The following is a 14318-nucleotide window of genomic DNA, read 5'->3' on the forward strand; positions in this document are numbered from 1 at the left end:
CGGGGCTGGTCGCTGCTGCGCACCCCCTCGGGTGCAGCGTGACGCACCCTTCCCCCTCTGGAGCGCAACCCCCCCCCCCCCCGAGAACATACCTCCTGGAAGGCGGTGAGGGGCGGGCGGGAGAGCCAATCCGCCGAGTGCACGCTGCTGGGGGGTGTCGGCGCCTCGCTGTTTCCTTGCTCTCTCTGCCCCGGAACAGGAAGTAACCTGTTCCGGGGCAGAGAGAGCAAGGAAACAGCAAGGCGCCGACACCCCCCAGCGACGTGCACCCAGGGCGGACCGCCCCACCGCCCCCCCTTCCTACGCCACTGCTCCCAATTTCCTTCCCTTTTACCTATCTTATCCTACTACTACTACTTAACATTTCTAGAGCGCTACTAGGGTTACGCAGCACTGTACAATTTAACAAAAAGAGACAGTCCCTGCTCAAAGAGCTTACAATCTAATAGACAAGTGAACGGTCAGTCCGATAGGGGCAGTCAAATTGGGGCAGTCTGGATTCACTGAACGGTAAGGGTTAGGTGCCGAACGCAGCATTTAGGAGGTGGGCTTTAAGCAAAGACTTGAAGACGGGCAGGGAGGGGGCTTGGCGTAAGGGCTCAGGAAGGTTGTTCCAAGCATAGGGCGAGGCGAGGCAGAATGAGCGGAGCCTGGAGTTGGCGGTGGTGGAGAAGGGTACTGAGAGGAGGGATTTATCCTGTGAATGGAGGTTACGGGCGGGAACGTAAGGGGAGATGAGGGTAGAAAGATAGTGAGGGGCAGCAGACTGAATGCATTTGTAGGTAAGAAGGAGAAGCTTGAATTGAATGCGGTATCTGATCGGAAGCCAGTGAATTGACCTGAGGAGAGGGGTGATATGAGTATATCGGTTCTGGCGGAATATGTTGCCATTATGTTTATCACAGTTTACAATATTCTTCTTACATATCCTTTGTAATGCTTTTTTTTTTTCACTATGGAAGCCGCACTGAGCCTGCTGTATGTGGGAAAGTGCGGGGTACAAATGTAATAAATAAATAAATAACTCAAAAATAAGTATTTATTCAAAGGAATCCTCAGGCCTGTTCCTTCACAGGGCCGCAACATCTGACCAGCCCTCACCTGGTTCCATGAAAGTAAGGATGCCCTTTGCCGGGTTCCCTTTTGCTTGGTGATCCTCCTCTTCCAACTGGTAGCTGTCGAAACTGAAGCTCATCACTATGTTGCCCTCAGGGGTCACTGCCGGGCTGACCTCCTTAAAGTGGTCACCTCGTACCGATCCCATGACCGCTGGCCTAAACCATAAGAGAGTAAACAAGAATTAGCACAAAATCTTTGCTCGTGCCAGGCTATCGCAGCATAAAGTTTTCCGTTCTTGACCCTTTCTTGGGTCACTCTTCTTGAGAGAGTGAAGAGCCAACAGCTCTCACTCCCACAGTTGTAGAAGGTACAACCACAATCATGGGCTAAGAGAACAGTACATTTTCCTTATCACCATCTGGCACATCAACAGGTGTTTTTCGGATGCTTCACTAGCTGTAATTCTGTACCGCGATAACCAGATAACTCAATCAAGAGAAGCTGCAATAAGCAATCATAGCGTATCTCAGCTGTCGTCCCTCATGCCAGAGTTTTATGATATTGAACATCTGTTATGCTGATATTAGTCTAACCTGAAACACAGCACTTTTATAAAGCTTCAGAAAAACATGTATCGATCAATACTTTGGTCCCCCAGTTCAATGCACACTTAAATTCAGTGGGTGGCAGATGACACTCTATCGAATCATGTAGCTATAGAAAGGCAGAAATTATGGTGCTTAAGTTTGCTATCATAATGTTCAGACTGCAGTCTCTGATCATTATGTTTACTCTTCATATAACTTCATTCTTCTCACTCTCTTTGGCATTGATCATCTTGTCACATCTTGCCTTCAGATGAGCTGCGACTTGGCTTGTTCATGAGTCTGGTTGTGCTGAGGTCATCGTGTACAAAGGCGACTGTTGTTTCAGGGCACAAATAAGCATCTTTCTAAAATTTTAATGCCTAATTGCTTTTTTTTAACAGATTGAAAATAAGTCAACAGTGACTATGGTAGCCTGGATAATTTCAGTCAGTACCTTGTAACACCTCCTGTGACGGAAAACCCAGCTTCCAAATGCATCCTGTAGTCAGCCAAGGGATACAAATGCAACAAATAAATAAATAATAATAAATACAGAGCACACTAGAGATATCTCAGTAATTTCACTGGTCTTTAAAAAAAAAAACTCCACCTGAAGCGGAAAGATTTTTTTCAACACTACCTTCGCACTCTATGAAAGAGGAAAGTGGGATGATATTTTGTAGCTTTGAAAAAGTGCGTCATACATTTTTTGGTTTTACCTGTGGCTCCCTGACTATATTACGATGAGCTGAACTGGTTTTACAGCTGGCTGGACATGAACAGTTTATTTTGAATTAAGCAGAGGCGGAGTTTCTTGTTTAAGACCAGTGACTGATCGCAATGGATCCAGATCAAGAAACCAGGAAGCAACATATGCACCGGTAAATTAGATACAAAGTATTGAAAAGGAAGGCAAAAGGAGAATTTGCATAGAGGCAAAAACTCAAAGCAAAGACTTTTCAGGTACATTTGAAGCAAGAGGTCTTTGAGGGAGTCAATTGGACCATTAGATGATTATCCTGCTCATTTTCGAAAAGAGAAGGGCGCCCATCTTTCGACACAAATCGGGAAGTAGGCAGCCTTCTCTCAGGGCCGGCCAAATCGGCATAATCGAAAGCCGATTTTGGCCGGCCTCAACTGCTTTCCGTCGCAGGGACGGCCAAAGTTCAAGGGGGCTTGCCGGCAGTGTACCGAAGGCAGGACGGGGGCGTGGTTAACAGATGGCCGTCCTCGGCCGATAATGGAAAAAAAGAAGGGCATCCCTGATGAGCATTTGGCCGATTTTACTTGGTCCTTTTTTGTTCAAGACCAAGCCTCGAAAATGTGCCCAAACTGACCAGATGACCACCGGAGGGAATCGGGGATGACCTCCCCTTATTCCCCCAGTGGTCACCAACCCCCTCCCACCCCAAAAGAAACGAATTAAAAACATTTTTTCCAGCCTCTATGCCAGCCTCAAATGTCATACCCAGCTCCATCACAGCACTATGCAGGTCCCTGGAGCAGTTTTTAGTGGGTGCAGTGCACTTGAGGCAGGTGGACCCAGGCCCATCCCCCCCTACCTGTTACACTTGTGGTGGTAAATGTGAGCCCTCCAAAACCCACCAGAAACCCACTGTACCCACTTGTAGGTGTCCCCCTTCACCCCTTGGGGCTATGGTAGTGGTGTACAGTTGTGGGGAGTGGGTTTTGGGGGGGGGTTGTGGGGGCTCAGCACCCAAGGTAAGGGAGGTATGCACCTGGGATCAATTTGTGAAGTCCACTGCAGAGCTCCCTAGGGTGTGCGGTTGGTGTCCTGGCATGTGAGGGGGACCAGTGCACTACAAATGCTGGCTCCTCCCACGACCAAATGCATTGGATTTGGCCGGGTTTGAGATGGCCGCCATTAGTTTCCATTATCGGCGAAAACCAATGGCGGCCATCTCTAACGCCGGCGATCTCTAAGGGCAGGCCAAATGTTGAGATTTGGCCGGCCCCTCCACGCTGTTTACAATTTCTATTACAGGTATTTGCACTGACCCTAATGGGCTCATAATCTAAGTTATATATTGTACCTGGGGCAACGGACAGCTAAGGGGCCCTTTTACGAAGGGGTGTAGGCGCCTATGCACGTTCAATGTGCATCAAATTAGAACTACCGCCCGGCTACCGCATGCCCCAGGCTGTAATTCTACTACTACTACTACTACTATTTATCATTTCTATAGCGCTACAAAGCAAACGCAGCGCTGTACACCATACACAAAAAAGACAGTCCCTGCTCAAAGAGCTCACAATCTAATTATGGAATGTTGCTAGTGGAATAGCAACATTCCATGTAGAATCTCAAATAGTAGCAACAGAATCTCAATAGTAGCATCATTCCATCTAGAATCTCAAGTAATAGCAACATTCCAGAATCTCAAATAGTAACAACATTCCATGTTCCACTGCACTAACCACTAGGCTACTCCTCCACTAGCAACATTCCATCTAGAAGCCTGCCCTTGCAGATCAGCAACGCAGCCGCGCAGGCTTCTGTTTCTGTGAGTCTGACTCACAGAAACAGAAGCCTGCGCGGCTGCGTTGCTGATCTGCAAGGGCAGGCTTCTACATTACTACTACTACTACTTATCATTTCTATAGCGCTACAAGGCATACACAGCGCTGTACACCATACACAAAAAAGACAGTCCCTGCTCAAAGAGCTTACAATCTAGATAAGACAGGAAAACAGACAGAACAATTAAGGGTAAGGGAATAAAGAGGTGAGGATAAACGGACAGGGCAAGTGAGTTAGGAGTCAAAAGCAGTGGTAAAGAGGTGGGTTTTGAGTTTGGACTTGAAAACGGCTAAAGACGGGGCTAGACGTACAGGCTCGGGAAGTCTATTCCAGGCGTGAGGTGCAGCAAGATAAAAGGAACAGAGTCTGGAATTAGCAGTAGAGGAGAAGGGGATGGATAAGAGAGATTATTATTATTATTTATTGCATTTGTATCCCACATTTTCCCACCTATTTGCAGGCTCAATGATTCTAGTTTTGATGTGCAAACCAAACGCACGGCAGAAAATATTTGATATTTTCTACTGCATGGCGCTAAGTGGGCAGTAATCAGCAGTGTACGCGTGCTGACGATTACCGCCCAGTTAACGCGTGAGGCCTTACCGCTAAGTCAATAGGTGGCGGTAAGGTCTCAGGCCCAAAATGGACACGCGCTCGTTTTAAATTTGACGCACATCCGTTTTCGACCACAAAAAAAAAAGGCCTTTCTTGCAGGCAGGCGGAAAAATGGACCTGAACACGTACAATACACATGTCTACACCAGCGCAGGCCATTTTTCGGTGCACCTTAGTGAAAGGGCCCCTAAGTGACTTGCTCAGAGCTGGAGAGGGAATTAAACCTACTTGTCCAGGATCTCAACCCACTGCTAACCATCAGGCAACAGCAGGAATTGAACCAGTCTGCCCAACTTGTTGCAGTAACCATTAGGCCACACCTCCACTCCAAGACAGAAAACAGAATAGAGTTAAATGGCCAATTTTCTCTACGGAGGAAGCTACCCCATGGACCAACTAATAGTAGGATCTGAATTGTCAATCAAAGAACGTATCACTTTCAAAATCTGCACAACTGTTCATAAAATTATTTACGGCGAGGCACCGGGATACATGACAGACCTCATCGACCTGCCAACCAGAAACACCACAAAATCTGCACGATCATACCTAAACCTCCACTACCCAAACAGCAAAGGACTCAAATACAAATCCATCTATGCATCCAGCTTTTCCTACCTAAGCGCACAACTATGGAACGCATTGCCAAAAGCAGTAAAAACTACGCTCGACCACCTAAATTTTCGGAAAGCACTAAAGACAGACCTGTTCAGAAGAGCACACCCCACCGACCCAACATAAAAATACCTGGACACTTGCGACACAACGTAACCAAAGACTGCAACGGACATTACCTGACTCTTCTTCCTCCTTCCCCTCTCTAAGTTCCCCCCAATTGTACCTACCATACATGTACCTCATTCTACCACAATATCACTTTGTATTCATTCATACCATGTATTTGTTCAGACAGGAATCGGCCATGTAAGCCACATTGAGCCCACAGAAAGGTGGGATACAAATGTAACAAATAATAATAATGATCAGTGTCGTAGCGAGGGCGGCTGACACCCGGGGGCGGGTCGCCGCTGCGCACCCCCCCGGGTGCAGCACGGCGCCCCCCCTTGGCGCGCCCCCCCCCTCCGGTGCGCACCCTCCCCTCGCCCCTGGAGCGCATTGTTACTTTAGAAGTGAGGGGCGGGCGGGAGGGCCGATCCGCCTCCGAGTCCACGTCGCTGGGAGCTGCGTCGGCTCCATTGGTTCCTTGCTCTCTCTGCCCCGGAACAGGAAGTAACCTGTTCCGGGGCAGAGGGAGCAAGGAACCAACGGAGACGACACCCCCCCCCCCCCCCAGCGGTGTGCACCCGGGGCGACCCACCCTTCCTACGCCACTGATAATAATAATATTTTAGGTCTTTATGCATTCTGGCGTATATACCACTGGGATGGATGCTTCTTAGCATATTTACAAATTATCCGGAAATGGGAACAATGGGTAACATCATCAAATTTGCAGATGACAACAAAATGTTCAAAGTTTTTAATTACATATGGATTGTGAGAAATTGCAAGAATGCCTTGTGAGGCTGGGAGACAGACCACCCAAACAGAGTGGAGGAGTGGTCTATTGGTTAGAACACAGGGTCTTGCAATCCAGAGGTGGCAGGTTCAAATCCCACTGCTGCTCCTTGTGGTCTTGGGCAAATCATTTAACCCTCCATTGCTTCAGGTAGAAACTTAAGATTGTGAGCCCTCCAGAGACAGAGAAATACCCAGTATACCCTGAGCTACTACTAAAAAGGAGTGAGCAAAATCCAAATGAATAAATAGATGAAATTCACTGTGGACAAGTGCGAAGTAACATACATAGGGCAGAATAACTCAAATTATAGCTATCAGATGCAAGGTTTCACATTAGGAGTAATCAACCAGGAAAGTGATCTAAGCATCTTCATCATGGACAGACCATTGAAACCTTCAGATCAGTGTACAATGGCAGTGAAAAAAAAAGCAGAACATAACATTGAGAATTATTAGGGAATAGAATAGAGGCTTTTTAAGTGTTTAGCTCATGTCTTTTTCCAAGGTGAGTTACATTCATTTACAGTAAGGAGGAGTGGCCCAGTACAGTGGAGCAGTAGCCTAGTGGTTAGTGCAGCAGACCTTGATCCTGGGGAACTGGGTTCAACTCCCACTGCAGCTCCTTGTGATTGTGGGCAAGTCACTTAACCCTCCACTGCCCCTGGCACAAATAAGTACCTGAATATACTATGTAAACCGCTTTGAATGTAGTTGCAAAAACCTCAGAAAGGTGGTATATTAAATCCCATTTCCCTTTCCCTATTTGAGATTCTAGATGGAATGTTGCTACTATTGAGATTCTACATGGAATGTTGCTACTATTGAGATTCTGTTGCTACTATTTCAGATTCTACATGGAATGTTGCTAGTGGAGGAGTAGCCTAGTGGTTAGTGCAGCAGACCTTGATCCTGGGGAACTGGGTTCAACTCCCACTGCAGCTCCCTATGACTCTGGGCAAGTCACTTAACCCTCCATTGCCCCAGGTACGAATAAATACCTGTATATACTATGTAAGCCGCTTTGAATGTAGTTGCAAAATACCACAGAAAGGCGGTATATCAAGTCCCATTCCCTTCCCCCTTCCTACCACAATATAAGATGGTGCCTGAGGCAATGGAGGGCTAAGGGACCCTTTTACTAAGCCTCTTTTCTTTCCAAAATGAAGCAAAAGAAAAAAAAAACAAAATTGAATATTGCCCATTTTCTCTTTTGATTTGTGTTGGCCACCATCTTTTTTTCTGTTCCTTAGGCTTCCACTGCCATCATTGCTCTTAAATTGGTTTTAAATCCATCCTGGACCGCCTTCAGGCCTCTACTCCATAGACCCCTGTAATAGTCTTTGGACAGATATATGATCATCTTTTGCTCCTGTCCCACTGCTTTTCTTTATCAACACAACACTGGTATCAGGTCAGCCAGCACCATCTTACCACAGTGGTACGAAAGGGACACAAGTTAGGTAGGGGCCCAATGGCGTTGGGGGGGTGGTATAAAACAATTTTAAAACAGCAGCAGTAGCAGCAACAGTTGTGACTTGGGATGGGGGGGCAGGTATTAGGGGTTTTTTTGTTCCTCTTTCTCCCCTACCCCATTTGTTATATCTTAAAAAAATATAACAAAAAGAAAAAAAATGAAAATAAACTGAAAAATAAACAAAACTCCATTCCACTAGCATAAGTACATAAGTATTGCCATACTGGGAAAGACCAAAGGTCCATCAAGCCCAGCATCCTGTTTCCAACAGTGGCCAATCCAGGTCACAAATACCTGGCAGAAACCCAAACAGTAGCAACATTCCATGTAGAACCTCAAAGAGTAGCAAGATTCCATATAGAACCCCAAAGAGTAGCAAGATTCCATTCAGAATCCCAAAGAGCAGCAACATTCCATAAAGAACCGCAAAGAGCAGCAACATTCCATTCAGAATCCAAGTACATAAGTGTTACCATACTGGGACAGACCAAAGGTCCATCAAGCCCAGCATCCTGTTTCCAACAGCAGGCCAATCCAGGTCACAAATACCTGGCAAGATCCCAAAAATGTACAAAACATTTTATACTGCTTATCCCAGAAATAGTGGATTTTCCCCAGTCCATTTAATAACGGTCTATGGACTTTTCCTTCAGGAAGCCGTCCAAACCTTTTTTAAACTCTGCTAAGCTAACCGCCTTTACCACATTCTCTGGCAACGAATTCCAGAGTTTAATTACACGTTGAGTGAAGAAACATTTTCTCAAATTCGTTTTAAATGTACTACATTGTAGCTTCATCGCATGCCCCCTAGTCCTAATATTTTCGGAAAGGTGAACAGACGTTTCACATCTACCCATTCAACTCCACTCATTATTTTATAGACCTCTATCATATCTCCCCTCAGCACCAGCTTTGCATACGTTAATGCTCTGTTACACTAGGCAATATTCAAGATTCTTTTTCATTTTTCCACCTCAGAAGCAAATAAAAATTCCAATTCCTGCTCAATAAATATCTTTGTGTTATTATTTTGTTTATGAAAATACTTCTGAAGACTAAAGATATGTCTCTATGTATTTTTTTTTGTGCATGTGTGACCTGAATGATTGACTTTTATGCAATGCCCTCTCTGAGAAATTATTTTGTCAACGTTCACTTCTTGGGGGTAATGATGAGGACTGAGATTCCTGACCAGAGAGAATTTTGGGGTGCTGCTGGGTTTATGCTGACACTGAACCACAAGGGGGCGCCTGGCAGACGTAGAACTTGGAGAAAAGGGAGAAAAACATCCTGATATCTGATGATCCTCATAGGAAAAGCCGATAAAATAACCAAAAAAAGGAAAGATCCAGTCCCCTGTGTGATGGAATCGGAAAACTTTACAGGATAAATGACACACAAAGCAAACTTACTCGTATCATTGCCTGTTTGTTGTTGTTGATTTTTTTTTTTCATTTTTCTTCTTGGTATTTTAATCTTTCTTTCTTCAAATCATTTCTTTCCTTTGTAAACATCCCCTTTCCTCCCTCTTTTTCCATGGGGTTTGGTCAGGTTCCCCAAACCAGCTTCAGCAGCTGATCAGGCTCAGCCATCCTTCATTGGGGTTCTCTGCTGGTCGCCTCCATTTCCCCACTCATTCTTCCCTGCTATGCACTGTCTCTTGCTGCTTTGTTTTTTTGTTTCCCCCTTGCTTCTCTTTTCTCTGAAATCTGCAGCCCTGTGAGGAGCAGACAAAGAAAGCTACCATCTTCCCCTCCCCCAGTTCCAGCACCAACAGGTTTGTTTCCCCCACTTACCTCCTCACCGGGCTGCAGCGACCAGCTCCTGCCAGGCTTTGCACCGGGCTGAGGCTTCAGTGCCAGGGACCCTGAGCCGTTTCTGTTGCTCCCATCTCACGTCCTTCTGCTCCATCCAACCATTCAGGCTGCCCTGCCAGCTCCAGTTCTGGTGCCTGCAGTGTCCCTATCCTGGAACAGGCAAAGGAGAGGTTGGTGGCAGGCAGACTGTGTATGTGCGTGTGAGCATGCATACAAAAGCTACTCTCCTCAAAGACACAACCCACAAAAGCTCTCGGTTTCTCTCCTCCTTCCCTCCTGATTCCACCTCCCCCTTTACTTTAAACCTTATGAAATACCCAGCTCACTGTAGACTCTCTGGCTTTGGATCCCAGTAATTCTGGCTCTTTCCTTTCCCTTTTTCATCTTTTGTGTCAGACTGTAGGCTATAGTACTCTATGAGACCAAGAAAGAAAATTTGGGACCTGGTAAATACTAATAGTTCACTCTAGCTTCCTTTAATCACTGAAAATCAAGAACCCAGCCTCACACCAGCTGCGTATAAGTAATATTTGCCACTCACACTGTTATCAAATGTTCCTGCAACCACATCTATTGATGGAGAAAAAAAGCCTCAGTTCAGCCACCCAACCAGCCTGAACATGCAGACTATAAGGGCTGAGCCCGGCTTATCATCATATGGCTTAGAAAAAAAACTCCATCATACAACACACCGACTCCAATATTTATCATCCAAAATACTTAATTTCTTTAGCAAGGTAGGTGTGTCTCAATATTACTACTACTACTACTATTTAGCATTTCTATAGCGCTACAAGGTGTACGCAGCGCTGCACAAACATAGAAGAAAGACAGTCCCTGCTCAAAGAGCTTACAATCTAATAGACAAAAAATAAAGTAAGCAAATCAAATCAATTATTGTGCACAGGAAGGAGGAGGGTAGGTGGAGGCAGGTGGTTACAAGTGGTTACGAGTCAAAAGCAATGTTAAAGAGGTGGGCTTTCAGTCTAGATTTAAAGGTGGCCAAGGATGGGGCAAGACGTAGGGGCTCAGGAAGTTTATTCCAGGCGTAGGGTGTAGCGAGACAGAAAGCGCAAAGTCTACTACTATTGGAGATTCTAGATGGAATGTTGCTACTACTACTACTACTATTTAGCATTTCTATAGCGCTACAAGGCGTACGCAGCGCTGCACAAACATAGAAGAAAGACAGTCCCTGCTCAAAGAGCTTACAATCTAATAGACAAAAAATAAATAAAGTAAGCAAATCAAATCAATTAATGTGAACGGGAAGGAAGAGAGGAGGGTAGGTGGAGGCTCAGTCCACCAATAAGAGCCAACCTCATCAGTGATGTCACAATGGCTTGATTGCCTGATACTTGGCTCACTTCTGATATTGTGATGTCATAAGGGAAAGGGGGAAAAGGGACTTGATATACTGCCTTTCTGAGGTTTTTGCAACTACATTCAAAGCGGTTTACATATATTCAGGTATTATTTTGTACCAGGGGCAATGGAGGGTTTAGTGACTTACCCAGAGTCACAAGGAGCTGCACTGCACTAACCAATAGGCTACTCCTCTACTACTACTACTATTTAGCATTTCTATAGCGCTACAAGGTGTACGCAGCGCTGCACAAACATAGAAGAAAGACAGTCTCTGCTCAAAGAGCTTACAATCTAATAGACAAAAATAAAGTAAGCAAATCAAATCAATTAATGTGAACGGGAAGGAAGAGAGGAGGGTAGGTGGAGGCGAGTGGTTACAAGTGGTTACGAGTCAAAAGCAATGTTAAAGAGGTGGGCTTTCAGTCTAGATTTAAAGGTGGCCAAGGATGGGGCAAGACGTAGGGGCTCAGGAAGTTTATTCCAGGCGTAGGGTGCAGCGAGACAGAAGGCGCGAAGTCTGGAGTTGGCAGTAGTGGAGAAGGGAACAGATAAGAAGGATTTATCCATGGAGCGGAGTGCACGGGAAGGGGTGTAGGGAAGGACGAGTGTGGAGAGATACTGGGGAGCAGCAGAGTGAGTACATTTATAGGTTAGTAGAAGAAGTTTGAACAGGATGCGAAAATGGATAGGGAGCCAGTGAAGCGACTTGAGGAGAGGGGAAGTATGAGTAAAGCGACCCTGGCGGAAGACGAGACGGGCAGCAGAGTTTTGAACCGATTGGAGAGGGGAGAGGTGACTAAGTGGGAGGCCAGCAAGAAGCAGATTGCAGTAGTCTAAACGAGAGGTGACAAGGGTGTGGATGAGGGTTTTGGTAGAGTGCTTGGAAAGAAAGGGGCGGATTTTACGGATGTTGTAAAGAAAGAAACGACAGGTCTTGGCGATCTGCTGGATATGAGCAGAGAAGGAGAGAGAAGAGTCAAAGATGACCCCAAGGTTTCGAGCTGAGGAGACAGGGAGAATGAGAGAGCCATCAACAGAAATAGAAAACGGGGGGAGCGGGGAGGTGGGTTTGGGGGGGGGGGGGGAAATGAGAAGCTCGGTTTTGGTCAAATTTAATTTCAGGTGACGTTGAGACATCCAGACAGCAATGTCAGACAAGCACGCTGAAACTTTGGTTTCGATGCAAGGTGAGATATCAGGGGTAGAAAGGTAGATTTGGGAGTCATCAGCATAGAGATGGTAGGAAAAGCCATGGGATGAGATTAATGAACCAAGGGAAGAAGTGTAGATAGAAAAGAGGAGGGGACCAAGAACAGAACCCTGAGGTACGCCGACAGGCAGAGGGATAGAAGTAGAAGAGGAGCCACCAGAGTGAACACTGAAGGTGCAGAGGGAGAGGTAGGAAGAGAACCAGGAAAGGACAGAGCCCTGGAATCCAAGTGAGGACAAGCAGTGTGTGTGTGTCTACAGTTTCTCAGATCAATTATTTGATATCTCTTTGATGTAATAGATTTCATGTACCAAATGACCGTTCTATATTTCCAGCCCTGGTGTACCCTCCAGATACCACTTAGCTTTTAATCCAGTTGCTGTAGTGCTCTGTTCCTATCAGTATCACTAGCTGTTCAACCCGACGACAGGGAGCCCCTCGTTTCGCTATTGCTGCATCAGGGTTGTACAAAAGTCTCCAGATCTCTAATTATAGAAATATTTGATCATACGTTCACTCTGCTGCTGTACCCTGAGAATCCATCGAGCAGGTAACCTGGTAAATACTGACAGGTCCATTTATTATTCTGTTTTTTTTTTTCTCCTGGTCCTGGTACAATCCATTTAGACCCTGGTTTATCCTGATGAGCTCTGTCTTTCCCTTCACATTGTCCCAGCTATGGCTGTTTTGTGCTTATCCCAAGGTGTCACTATTTTTGCATCTAGCAGGTTTCCAGGGAAGCCATTCCGTATATCCATCACACTTTCCACAGAAGATGTGGTTTTTATTGCTTTGTTTTGCCTGATTCTAGTTTCCACCTTGGGAGTCAGAACCCATGAGAAAGCTCTGTGATAAAAGGCAATATTAGGTAGGTAACATGGTAACATAGTAGATGACGGCAGAAAAAGACCTGCATGGTCCATCCAGTCTGCCCAACAAGACAAACTCATATGTGTATACCTTACCTTGATTTGTACCTGCCTTATTCAGGGCACAGACCCTACAAGTCTGCCCAGCAGTATTTCCCGCCTCCCAACCACCAGTCCTGCCTCCCATCACCGGCTCTGGCACAGACCGTATAAGTCTGCCCTCCACTATCCTCGCCTCCCAACTACCAACCTCTCTTCCCCCACCTGCTCCGCCACCCAATTTTGGCTAAGGTTCTGAGGATCCATTCCTTCTGCACAGGATTCCTTTATGCATATCCCACGCATGTTTGAATTCCGTTACCGTTTTCATCTCCACCACCTCCCGCGGAAGGGCATTCCAAGCATTGAACATGCAGAACAACTATATGTTATCCATGTATTCGTTATGAATGACTGTTCAGTAAGAATTGGTGTCTTTTATCTTTGTAAGAATGGTTGTTCTAGTTTGCTTTTCTATAAATTCGATGGAGTTCTTTTATGTTAGTTTTTAGTTTGATTTTATATCAACATGTAAACTCAGTGGCGTTCCTAGGGGGGCTGACACCCGGGGCGGTTCGCCGATGTGCCCCGCCCCCTGGGTGCAGCGCAACCCCCCACCCCGGCGAAAGGACCCCCCCCCCCATGAAGGACCCCCCCTCCCCCCCGGTGCACGCCGGTCCTCCGTTCGTTCCATGTGCCCCGGAACAGGAAGTAACCTGTTCCGGGGCAGAGAAAAAGCATGGAACGAACGGAGGACAGGCGCGCTCGACACCCCCCCAGCGGCGTGCACCCTGGGCGGACCACACCCACCGCCCCCCCCTAGGAACGCCACTGTGTAAACTGTTTTTGTTTTGTAACCACAATTTGAAACGGTATAGTAAAATGAATAAACGATAAACCATTGTAGAGAATACGCTGAAATCTTCTGCCCAGTGTGTGACGATGGCCAAAAAAGCAAACAGGATGCTAAGAATTATTAGGAAAGGGATGGTAAATGGGACCAAGAATACTATAGTGCCTCTGTATCACTCCATGGTACGACCTTACCTTTACTGCATTTATTTCTGGCTGTTGTATCTTAAAAAATAAAGATATAGCGGAATTAGAAAAGGTTCAAAAGAAGACTGACCAAAATGATAAAAGGGATGGAACTGCTCCCATATGAGGAAAGGCTAAGAGGTTAGGGCTCTTCAGCTTGGAAAAGAGATGGCCGAGAG

The 14318-nt window shown here is 46.1% G+C and overlaps 1 protein-coding gene across 4 annotated transcripts in view; it reads right to left on the bottom strand.

Annotated features, from left to right (window-relative positions):
• The window catches only part of SLC29A4 (solute carrier family 29 member 4), a 45595-nt gene extending 35781 nt beyond the window's left edge, over positions 1-9814 (bottom strand). For 2 of the 4 annotated variants that reach the window (XM_030211859.1, XM_030211858.1), the window contains exons 1-3: positions 9595-9814; positions 2101-2145; positions 1102-1274 (exon numbers count right to left, since the gene is read on the bottom strand). In XM_030211859.1, the coding sequence (XP_030067719.1) occupies positions 1102-1274; positions 2101-2144 (217 nt within the window). In that variant the 5' untranslated portion in view covers position 2145; positions 9595-9814. Of the gene's footprint in view, positions 1-1101; positions 1276-2100; positions 2146-9594 lie in introns of those variants that run through there. The other 2 variants (XM_030211861.1, XM_030211860.1) reach the window with 2 other exon arrangements.
• Between the last annotated feature and the right edge of the window lie 4504 nt (positions 9815-14318).

This window comes from Microcaecilia unicolor, chromosome 8, assembly GCF_901765095.1.
Source record: "Microcaecilia unicolor chromosome 8, aMicUni1.1, whole genome shotgun sequence".
NCBI classification, from domain to species: Eukaryota; Metazoa; Chordata; class Amphibia; order Gymnophiona; family Siphonopidae; genus Microcaecilia; species Microcaecilia unicolor.